General features: G+C 40.6%; 1 protein-coding gene across 2 annotated transcripts in view; it reads right to left on the bottom strand.

Moving 5' to 3' along the window:
- Window positions 1-648: 648 nt before the first annotated feature.
- Window positions 649-12,642, bottom strand: part of LOC113057332 (NACHT, LRR and PYD domains-containing protein 12-like) — a 30,783-nt gene continuing 18,789 nt past the window's right edge. For both annotated transcript variants that reach the window (XM_026224687.1, XM_026224686.1), the window contains exons 10-11: window positions 1,780-1,826; window positions 649-1,552 (exon numbers count right to left, since the gene is read on the bottom strand). In XM_026224687.1, coding sequence (XP_026080472.1) covers window positions 1,032-1,552; window positions 1,780-1,826 — 568 coding nt within the window. In that variant the 3' untranslated portion in view covers window positions 649-1,031. The remainder of the gene's footprint in view (window positions 1,553-1,779; window positions 1,827-12,642) is intronic.

The following is a 12,642-nucleotide window of genomic DNA, read 5'->3' on the forward strand; positions in this document are numbered from 1 at the left end:
TAGAGATTTAATTATCAAATGGCGGATTTGCAAATGATTGCTTTAGTACATTCGGCGTACAATTATACATTAACAATATTAAAATAGAGGGCCAAATCATCTGCCAGGCCACCGGGAATTGTCCCGGTTCTCCTGGTGTCCAGTCCGCGCCTGATTTCCAACACGCAGAATGTGCAGGAGTCATATATTGCATTTTTTGGGCTTAATATTCACAGACACTAGTCCATGTCATGTTTTGATTCACGTGTATTGACGTACTTTTGATGTAGTCATCCAAAATGTGGCATATTCCGTCCGCGTTAGGTATTCCGTTTTTATGACTGGATTCTACGAACCAGACTGTATTTCCGCATCCCGGAAATTGTTAGGGCGATATGTCTCAGAATAGTCAGTGCAATTTGGGAAAGAAATCAGTTAAATCTTTATGTGGATGTGTGTAAATATTCAAATGTAATCCCCTTTGTAATAGTTAAAAATTCCATAAGTAACTGTAATTTAATTACTAATTTTCTCATTTTTACAGTTACAATAATTTTGTAATTAAATTACGTAACGCCAAAAACGTCAAAAACGCACATTAGATTATATTCATTATTCATGCAGCATTCAGATATTTCACATATTATCATCCAGTGGAAAGATTAATTTGTCTTTTTGTTTCTTTATTTGTGAGGAGGAAAAAATCACATGAATTATCAAATATGTGTTACATGTCATTAATGAGGAATGATGGTTAAAGTTACTTTTCAGCTGAAAGGTAACTTTTCATAGTCATAATATAAATGATGGAACATTACAATAAAAACACAAATGTAAGAAACATATCGTCACTCAGCATGAATCACACGCGAGCACACACACATTTGATAAAATAAATCTATATGGGGATTTATTACAAACATTTATTCTGACATTTTATTTCAGTGACAGAAATGTAATTAAGAGAAAAGAAGAGACTCTATAACGTCTGTTTTACTGATTTATCATGAAGCTCAAAGCATTATAATCTCTTGTCAGTCCATTCTCATTCATTAACACAGTTTCACTGATCCGGGCCAAACCCAAAACCCAGGATAGAGCGGCTGAGTGAATGTGGTCTGGACTGTGTGGATGAGGCTTATTGTGTCAGAGACACTGTAGAAGGACAGAGTTCCTGCTCTGTGATCCACATACACTCCTATTCTACGGCTGAAGGACTCTACAGAGAGATCAGTCACTATGCTATTGTGTATGAATGAGTAACTGGAGGGAGAGCAGAACAAACTCCAGCACTGATTATTATTTCCAAACACACACTCGTCACAGTCTCCTTTCCTGCTGATGCTCTTATATGACACTGATATATACACGCCTCTATCTCCACTCCAATCAATTTCCCAGTAACAGCGTCCACACACACTCTCTCTACACAACACCTGCTGACACTCATCAAATCTGTCTGGATGATCAGGATATGGCTGATCCTCTCTCACATTTGTCACCTCTCTGTTCTCCTCAGACAGAATGAGTTCAGTGTTTGCTGTGTTTGGATCCAGTGTGAGAAAACAGGCATCTAAACACAAGAACAGAAACATTTAGAACAACAAAAATCACTAAAGCTGTAAGTGTGTGTGTTTGTGTTTGTGTGTGTGTGTGTGTGTGTGTGTGTTTGTATGTGTCACCACAAGTAAAGTATTGTGCAAGTATTGACCAATTAATTTTGACCTCATGAGGAAACAAGCTTATAAATCACAAAGAATTAAAATGCCTGTGTGTGTGTGTGTATGTGTGTAGACATACATTTCTTTAGACCTGCTGTAATCCTGGATTCTCCTCTATGATCCATACTATAAAACACACAGGTACATATTCAATCAGTAAAGAAGCACAAAATCAAATTAATATATTTTCATTTATGAATTTGGCTTCTAATGTTTATGAGAACAAGATAATCAAGATAACGATGAGTTAAAACATGCTTATACAGACTTTCAGTGTTTTAAACAAGCTAGAATAGCACTAGCATAAGGGTTGCCAGCTCTTACATGCTTTCAGTCTTTCACTTCTTGATTAAACCTCACACAAAATAGCAAGACAACGCAAAATAAATAATTAAATATATGCCAAGGGAAGGCTCAAACTAGTGTTCTTTATATATTGCTGCATTAAAAATAAGTAATGTTAAATAAATAGTTATATTTTATTAGGAGTTTTATTATTATTTTAGTAACCTGAGTGTGTGTGTTGCTTTCAAGCAACTAAACTGTTGTACACAAATGTAACATGAGTAAGAAATACGAGAATGTCTCCATTTTAAGGTTTTTAACAACACAGGATGATGTTCTGAATCATTAATTTTCCATTGCTATTGCATGTGGTATAATGAGACTGGTTAGATTTGTGTTCATGATGAGATCTGATCTAATCATCCACCCTTACGAAAGGAAAATATATTTACCAATATATTTCTTAAAATATATTGTGATATATTGCAATATATTATTTTCCCTTTTTATTTTCTAATATTTAATATATTTGAATACATTTAATAATATATTGATGAGACATATATTATATAATATATTGCAAAATATACAAATGATTGCCGCTTTTAATATATTGCAATATATTGGAAAAATATAAATATATATAAGAATATATGCCTAATATATTACATGATATTTTCCAATATATTGCAATATATTTTTGTTTCATAAGGGCAGTCTGTCTGGAATTACATGAACAAACAGATCAAACTGAGACAGACTCAATCCAGAAAAACTGTGGCAACGTCTCCAAAATGCTTCAAGTAACCTACTTGCAAACAGTACAGTTAAAAGTCTTATGCTGTAAAATGGGGATGCTTTCAAAAATAATGTCATAAATAGATTTTCTTTATCAATTAACTTCTGTTCTATTTAACTAAGTTAAATCATCATTTGGTGTGCCCATCCTTTGCATTTAAAGAAGCTTTTGCCCTAGGTGCAGTTGCAGAATTTTTTTTATGTAGCTTTGCAGGTAAGTTTCTTGAAGCATCTTGGAAAATCTTAAAACTATTTTTTAGCTACTGAAAATACTAGTGGCCTTAAACTTTTGCACAGTACTGTACATTCATACATACATACACACACACACACACACACACACACACACACACATATATATATATATATGTATATATATATATATATATATATATACCAACTGCAGGTTATTACTATAAACTTTTCTTAACAATTTGTTTTTTAAATACTTTTTAATAAAATATATATATAAAATAAAAAAAGAATAAGAAATAAAATACTGCTGCAAAGTTCTCCACTAAATAAAATACTCTCAGTCTCAAACCAATATCATATAATAAAATATAATATCCCCTCTATTTCTGTAGAGGACAAGCTTGAACTAGATCGAACGCTGGAGTTAGAAGAGGTTTCGAGGTTTATATGGCTATTCTTAAAATGAAGGGCCGTAAAGCGGCGGGTCCAGATTGGCTCCCAATTGATATTTATAAAGAATTTAAAGATAAACTAATAGGTCCCTTACTATATATGTATATAGAAGCTTTTAGGCAAGGATGTCTCCCTCCCTCGCTGAGGAGTGCACTAATCACTCTCATCTTGAAACCCGGAAAGTCGCCAGAAGAATCTGGCTCATATAGGCCAATATCACTTTTAAATACAGATGCAAAAATTATTGCTAAAGCTTTGGCAATGAGACTTGAAAAGGTCCTTCCGTGGTTGGTATATACGGACCAGAATGGCTTTGTAAAGAACCATCAAGGGTTCCACAATGTTAGAAGGGTGCTCAATCTGGTACACGCCGGGGATGACACCCCTGATACGGCCATCTTGTCGCTTGATGCCGAAAGGCTTTCGACAGACTTAAATGGCCATATTTGATGAAGGTGCTTGCGCGATTTGGATTGGGTGACAATTTTCGTAGATGGATGGAAATGATATTAGCTGATTCTACTGCAGAGGTACTTACAACCGTGTCTCGCAACCATTTAAATTAAGTCGCATATCCAAACAAGGCCCCCCACCTTCACCTCTGCTCTTTGTTTTATCCATGGAACCACTAGCAATAGCAATTAGATCACATCCAATAATTTGTGGTATTCATTCAGGTGCTTTAGAACATCGTATTGCTTTATACACTGATGATACTATTGTATTTCTATCAGAGCTTGAAAAATCTATACCTTCCCTTTTAAATCTTATGGTTTCTGGTTTTAAGGTAAATAAGGATAAGTCATCAATTATGTTCCTAAATGAACAAGAGAGAATAAACCCAAAAGTAATACACGCCTTTGTTAACGCTGTTAATGGTTTTGAGTATTTAGGAATTAAAATAACCCCCAAAATAAGTTCCCTTAGTTCAGCTAACTATGAACCTTTATTGCTGAAGGTGTATGAGGAAACTACTAGATGGATGACACTGCCCCTGTCTTTAATCGGAAGAATAAATGTGATTAAGATGAACATATTACCAAGATTTTTATACATCTTTCAGTTGTTACCACTTGCCCCTCCTCCTGCTTTTTTCCAAAAAGTGAATAAGCTTCTTTCTAATTTTATCTGGAGTAATAAGAAGTCTAGGCTTCGACTTTCTCTTTTGTACCTGCCTTATGACAGGGGAGGGTTACAATTACCAAACTTATTATGGTATTATTGGGCTGCTCAAATGAGGGCTGCAATGTTCTGGTTCTCATAAGATCCGAATATACCTTGAATACAGGTTGAAGAGTTGACCACAAAAGGCATGACACTTGACAGCTTTATATATTCAGCACCCCTTAAGAACTAAAAAATAAAACTGACAATCCATTTGTAAAAAATACCTTCATGATATGGTATGTAGTTCATAAATTTCTCAAGCATGGATTCCCTTTTCATCCCTTTGCCATCAGGCAGAAGGTTAGGAAGCATGAGATCCAGAACCACCCGTTTTTCTAATAGTACTTACCCACAGGCTGTGAGGGCTCTCAACTCACAACAACAATCTCTATCTACTTTCCTTTTACAGACACAGCTATGCCCTCCTTCTTCTTAGGGTTACTAAATGCACTAGCACTTTGTCTGATTAGCTTTATTACTAATTATTAGCAGTAATTTAAGTATTTGTTTTTTTTTGTTTAGATTTCATGTTTTTATTGTATCATATGTTATGTTGTACTGTCTTGTGTGAGCCAATTCACCAAAATGAATTCCAGGCGATGTGGGTCGTTCTGGCAAAATAAAGACTTGAACTTGAACTATATCTCAATCTACCTCCTCTCCTATTCCTTTAAGCCCTTTAATATGTGTATTGGGTATGTATGAGGATAGTTGCTCTCTGCCCGCCAAAGAAAGAAAACTGTTGGTTCTGTGTTTGCTACAGGCAAGGCGTTCGATTGCCCTTTGTTGGAAGAGCGTTGGCCATCCACCCCTTGGGGCTTTGGCTAAAAAACTTAATAGCCAGTTTGGCCCTTGAAAAGCTTACATACATAATAAAGAGGAAGTCTTCTGAATTTTATGATATTTGGGAGATATTATTGGAATTTGTTAAAAGAGGTGATCTTGAAGAGGCTATAGATGTGTGAAGTATATATTTAGGAGTGTATACAATATTTATATATCGTTATTGCGTTGGAGTAAAGGTCTGTTTAAATGCCGACGGGAGCTGCGTTTGAATTACAATAATTTTTTCCCTAGTTGTAGTGATTTTCACACTCGCATGATGCCTTTTGAAAATATTAGGCCTGTGACACACTGGCTTATTGCACTGGTCAAACATAGTTTATTTTTCCGTCAATACTGTTGACGGTGTCCTTCATCAGTAGGCTTTATATTTATGCTCAACATGAAGTATAGATATTGTTGTCGTGAAGACAAGATCCTGGTCTGTTGGCGCCTCGGCGGCCTCCCTCTATGTCACCTCCAGTAGCAGCAGCGTGCCAGCGCCGAGTCAGGCATGATTCTGGTGTGTAAAGACACAGAAAACGTGAGGCAGCCGTCACGCAACTGATACACAGCAGAAACGTCAAGCGCACGCCACGCAGCCATTGTGTCACTCGCCTTAGAATCAGCTGCAGGGCGGGAATTTCACTGAACGCGGAGACTTCCGCCACTTAATATATTCGTTTGGAAACACGAAAATGTACCTATGTTCAGCATACAAAATATTGCATTCGGAACGCGTGCACCATACCGAAAGCCCTGTACCGAAACGGTCCGGTATGAATACACGTACCGTTACACCCCTAATATATATAGATGTAACAGACACGCCAGGCTCCAACACCAACCAATCGCAGTGCACTCCCTCACCTGAATACTAATCACTCCCACCTGCTCCTCATCCACCGGCAATCACCCTCTCCAATAAAAACCACAGACACGCACCCAGTCACCGTCCGGTCACATTTGCAACAAGGTCATACCTGCCTGCTTACTCTTAGGACTAACCCATCTCTCTGCTTATCTCTCTCCAGAGATCTCCAGTGTCTCCAAGTCTCCATCAGTGCGTGTGTGTGTCCTCTACCTCCAGCGTCTTGTGTTCATCACCTACGGCTCCATTCATCTGCACTACCTTGTAACAGAAATGACTCGAACCAGACAAATGAAAGAGTCTATCAGGGCTGTGTTTGAAACACGGAGCCGAATTCCTCAGGAAGTCATAAAACGGAGCTAAAGAATCACGAGCGCGAATAGGCTTTTGCGTTGAGAGGATGTGGAAGCTGTGACTACCGTGAGGAAAGGAGTTTTACTCACCGCATTCGGTTCCAACACACGATCGTGACCCTTTTTCGTTGGGACTGCATTATCCTTAAGAAATAAACGATGTGCAAATCCGGCGTCAAACTGGGCCTTGTTTGTAAAACAAGCATCTTCGAAATGCAGGGGAACAAACACAAACACTTGCACAACTCCGTTGATGCTTTGTAAAAATATACTCCATCCACTGGTCCCTTAATGCTGTTTTTTTTTTTTTTGGTAATCTGTGCAGGGTTGTCTTGCCCTGGAAACCAAAAACAAACTCCTTTTGTGACATTTCGCGACGCTCTCGCTCTGATCAGTGAAGTCTGTTGTGCTCTCAGTGCTCTGCTATACGGGAGCGCGCTCTTCCGGCAGACGTGCCCTTAGGACCCATATAAGGAAATTCCGTTCCATCTAACGTCACACAGAGCCATACTCGAAAAAAACTTTCCGAAACTTGTGACAAACCGGAAGAAGTATTTTTGGAACAGAAATACTCCTTCAAACGTACAACTTAATTTTTGAAACTTTGTCCATGTTTAGCATGGGAATCCAACTCTTTAACAGTGTAAAAAAAACTCAGTATGCATGAAATAGCATTTCACCCCCCTTTAAATACTTAGGACACCATAAAATCTCACCATGTCTGCTTAGTATGTTTTTAGCTTTTAGCTTGTAGCTTTGCTACCTAGCTTTAGCTTTTAGCCATGCTGTTTGTCATCACTGTTCTTTGAGCGTGGTCTCGTGTTCTGCTACTTAGCCACGATGAGAAGGAACACAACCTAGTCTCGTCAAACTTTACTTCTTTTCTTTTCCGTTTGAGAGTTTCATTTTCTGAGTTAAGTTTGTAACATCGAGTTCAACTTCAACCAGCCACACACAACTCTGCATCTTCAGCCAACGCCCAAGCAGGGTTTCCCAAGACGTCACTTCAACGACTACTGAACTTCCAGCCAATCAGCTTCATCGGACAACAAAGGAGGACTCCATTTTCACAGGAGACGCAAGTAACCTCCAGACTGTGACCTTTACTGGTGTATCTAATATAATTTTAACCTCATTGAGGAACTCAATACGAGGGCTAATTACGTGATTGATGGTTGTTCATGTCTATGCAATTTAACATATTGCTGTAAACTTGGGATTCCATATGTCCATTCTCTTAAACTCATTTTTTCCTAACTTTCGATCTTCCTGCAACTTGTGTGAATGTGTGAGTGTGTGCGTTTATTTGTTAGATTAGTTTATATGTCTTAGATTTATCTAATAAAGCCTTATTCATATTGAAAAGAGAAGTATCTTGTGTTTTGTGCTTACAAGTTAATGTCTTAAACTGCCGATCTTGTTACTGTGCTAATTGATAGTGTTTTCACTATACTTTGGATATTAATATCCAGCGCAGATTTGATGTTAAACGGCTCGTTCAGTGAATCGTAGGGCGTCTCAGTGATCAGCCGTGAAACAGTGATTCTGTTCAAATTCCCTTTAAATTATTAAATGATTCCCTTTGAGCTAAATTGACCTGTTTCCTTTACAACCTCCATCACCATATCCTCTCTGTTCACTACATGCTCCTCTGCTTGTGCCATAATAAACCATGTTCTCCTGTTATTCCAGTCTCCTGTCCCAGACTACCGTAAGCTTTATAATTTGAAACAAGGAAAAATGTCTGTCAATGAAATTGCGGCCACTAGCGGATGGAATGAGCAAGCCTTGCTGACCACCTACCATCAGGAATTGGAGCCTTGAGTGCTGTTGCATCTCGCTGCATACGAGGACACCATCGGGCTCGAGTGCTTCATCCAACTATCATCCGCTTCGCCACTCGTATGCAGTCGTGCCTCGAAGACCACCAGGGCCAGTCCCCAACATACCCCTCTGCTGTCCAGGGACCATCAGCTCCCCAGAACCAGCCAGCAAACCCATGCTCATCGACTCAAATCGATTCACTACTGCGGAACGGCAAAGACGGCTGGCCCAGAATCTCTGCCTCTACTGTGCATCTCTGGGGCATATCATCTCTGTATGCCCTGTCCGTCCTACTTGTCCCATGGTGAGTGCCATCCTCCCTTCGAAGTATAAAATGAAACCACTCACCCCTATAGTGACACTTACCGCTGACATCTCTGTTCCAGTTTCCGCCCTCCTCAATTCTGGGTCAGCCGGAAACTTCATCTCTGGCGCCCTCTGCTGCCAGCTCAAACTCACTACTTTGGCGACGCCGTCAGCCTACCAGGTCTATTGAATAACCGGTAAACCATTGAGCCCACTCCTACCACAATCAAAGAACTCCAGTGATTTCTCGGCTTTGCTAACTTCTACCGCCGATTCATCCAAGACTACAACTCCATCACCAACCCACTCATCAGTCTTCTCGGTAACAAGCCCAAGTCTCTGTCCTGGACCCCAGCTGGCACGGAGGCCTTCAACACCCTTAAGGAGGCTTTCACTACTGCTCCACTGCTAGTCCATCCTAATCCAAATAGACCCTTCATTGTTGAAGTCAACATCTCCACCACCGGAGTAGGAGCGGTCCTTTCTCAGCAGCAGGGGAACCCCAGCCGCCTCCACCCATGCGCCTTCTTTTCTCGCAAGCTCAACCCGGCGGAGGTCAACTACGACATCGGCAACCGAGAGCTACTAGCCATCGAGTTGGCACTAGAGGAGAGGAGGCATTGGTTGGAGGGAGCTAAACACCCATTCCTAGTTCTTACAGATCATAAAAATCTAGAATACCTATGCATGGCTAAGAGGTTAAAACTAATACAGGCCCGCTGGGCTCTATTCTTCACTCGTTTCAATTTCTCCACCTCATACCGACCAGGGGCCAAGAACATCAAGGCCGATGGCTCTGTCCCGGTGTCACACTCCTGAGGAAAACCTGGAAGAACCTGAAACAATACTTCCAGATAAGGTCAGTCCTATCACCTGGTCAACTGAGATGCTGCCCTCCTCCAATCGCTCCACCAACACTCCACCGGGTTGCCCTCCAGGCTTGAAATACATCACCAGGACACAGTGCACTCCACTCATCCACTCAGCACACATATCTCTTGGCACTGGCCACCCAGGGGTCAATGAAACCCTCTCGCTGCTGAGGGAATGCTTCTGGTGACCCAAGATGCATCAGACATCAGAAGGTATGTGCATGGATGTAAGGAATGCGCCATCTCGAAGAGCCCACGCCACCTACCATCCGGCAAGCTCCTCCCTCTGCCCTTTCCGAACCGCCCTTGGTCACACCTAGGGGTGGACTTCATAACAGACCTACCTCCCTCTGATAACAATACATGCATCCTCGTTATAGTTGACCAATTCTCTAAATCATGTCGTCTTCTCCCCCTGAAAGGTCTGCCCACAGCCATGGAAACCACCGAAGTGATGTTTAACCACGTCTTCCATTACTTTGGCATTTCTGAAGACATGGTTTCCGACAGAGGTCCCCAGTTCATCTCCCGGGTTTGGATAGCCTTCCACTCACTGCTAGGTGTGGCCGTCAGCCTGTCCTCTGGTTACCATCCTCAGTAATGGGCAGACGGAGAGGAAGATCCAGGAGATCGGCCGCTTCCTGCGTACCTTCTGCCATGACCACCAGGACTCTTGGAACCAGTTCCTAGGGTGGGACGAGTATGCACAGAACTCTCTACGCCAACCTTCCACCGGACTCACTCCATTCCAGTGCGTGCTCTACTACCAGCCACCACTCTTCCCATGGTCAGGAGAACCCTCGGACATTCCATCATTCAACTACTGGTTCTGAGAGAGTAAGAAGGTCTGGGACGCAGCCCACCATCAACTGCATCTGGGCCCTACGTAAGCGCAGGATGACAGCCATCCTTTGCCAATCAGACGCTCCAGCATACCAACCTGGACAGAAGGTCTGGCTGTCAACCCGTGACATTCATCTGCGCCTACCATGCCGCAATTTGAGTCCCAGATTCATTGGCCCATTCACCATCATAGAGTAGATCAAACCAGTAAACTTCAAACTCCACCTTCCACCTGAGTATCGGATCCACCCCACATTCCATGTCTCACTCCTCAAACCTTGTCATCCTTCTGTTTTCCCTCCACAGAGCCTGGCATAGCCGAAGTCCCCCTACCTCTCCTCCTTGATGATAGAGCTGCCTACAAGGTTCACGACATCCTGGACTTCCGGCGGTGTGGTGGACAACTTGAGTATCTAGTGGTCTGGGAAGGAAACGGTCCAGAGGAACACTCATGGCTCAAGGAAGAGAATTTCGACCACGTCGTCAGGGTCCGCGACCGTCAAGAGAGGGCCATTGGGAGGGGTACTGTAACAGACACGCCAGGCTCCAACACCAACCAATCACAGTGCATTCCCTCACCTGAATACTAATGACTCCCACCTGCTCCTCATCCACCGGCAATCACCCTCTCCCATAAAAACCACACACACGCACCCAGTCACCATCCGGTCTCGTTTGCAACAAGGTCATACCTGCCTGCTTACTCTTAGGATTAACCCATTTCTCTACTTAACTCTCTCCAACAATCTCCAGTGTCTCCAAGTTTCCATCATGTGTGTGTGTGTGTGTCCTCTACCTTCAGCATCTTGTGTTCATCACCTACGGCTCCATTCATCTCCACCCAAATATTGTCTTCTAAAGTTTGTGTTGGTCCTACATTTCCATTACAATTACATCTCAAATCTACTCTTAACATGTGGTCATATCCTGCACTTGTCTACCTGCTCAGTTTTTATGGTTCTGTGGACAATCGGCAGATTATTTTATGGTTATATTTGTGGATTTTCCCAGGGGCTGTGACTTCTCTGGAGCTGGTTGGTGGAGGTACTATTGTGAGGATTAAGATGTATGAGATTAAGATGTATGGGACTTGCATCGTCTTTCGGGCGCTTTTTATTCAGTGTTGAAACGAGAGGTTCGCGGTGCCTGTTGGCCTGGGGGAACAAAAAATTGTTTTCATTTGCTATTAATTTCTGGCTAGTCTAGGAATGGCTTGCATTTTTTTCATCTGAAATTCTGCAGTCTGGTAAATAAAATTGACTTAATAAGAATATGGGAATCTGATTTAAAGAACATATTTCAGACATAACTGTTCTCTCACACTTGGACTCCATGATATACATTGAGGCATATAATGTTTTTAGATTGTAACATACAAAAAAAGGTGGTGGAACTACAGTTTATGTTGAGTCTAAGTTAAACAGCAATTGTATTCTCTCCATCAGCAAACCAAAATGTTTTTAACTTTTGGCAAATCATTTTTTTTAATGGTCCTGATATCGTTGTCGGATGCTGTTGTCCACCTTTGGCTTCAAGTGAAGCTTGTGGGACGCCTACATTTACTTCACTATTTAACAATTAAATTGAATCTAATCTTGACAAACCATATATCATTGGAAAGGTCTAAGACTCCTAAATATATATTTTACCAATATTTTTTGATGAAAATTGTGTAAGGAAAAGTATTTTTTTTACTTTTGTTTAAAAAAAAGACTTCTTTGTAGCCTTTTTCTCTGTCACATTTTAGAAATCATCAGAAGTCATATATCAACTGAAAACTTAAAATCTCAAAATTCATCCTTTAAAACTCATTTTAAAATCAGACATTGCATTACCATGTAAATGCTACATCAATATCATGTTACAAAATATTTTCATTCTTGAATTATAAAAATGTAAGTTTGGATCATGCACTACAAAGTCAATGTTAAAAAATGTGAGTGACAGTTAAGGGTTTAAAGATATAGAGAATATAGTAAATGCTTTTAATAGCCACTTTATTTCTGTGAGAGTAACCCACAACTATAGTAATTTATTAATCTATAGTTTATTTTTTTGTAACCTTTGTAATCATCTGAATGTAGAACATCCTTTTTTTGGTTTTGTGTGTTTGTAATTGTTTTATTGTGAAAATGTTTGTACTGCCATTTTAG

The sequence above is a fragment of the Carassius auratus genome, chromosome 38, assembly GCF_003368295.1.
Source record: "Carassius auratus strain Wakin chromosome 38, ASM336829v1, whole genome shotgun sequence".
NCBI lineage: Eukaryota > Metazoa > Chordata > Actinopteri > Cypriniformes > Cyprinidae > Carassius > Carassius auratus.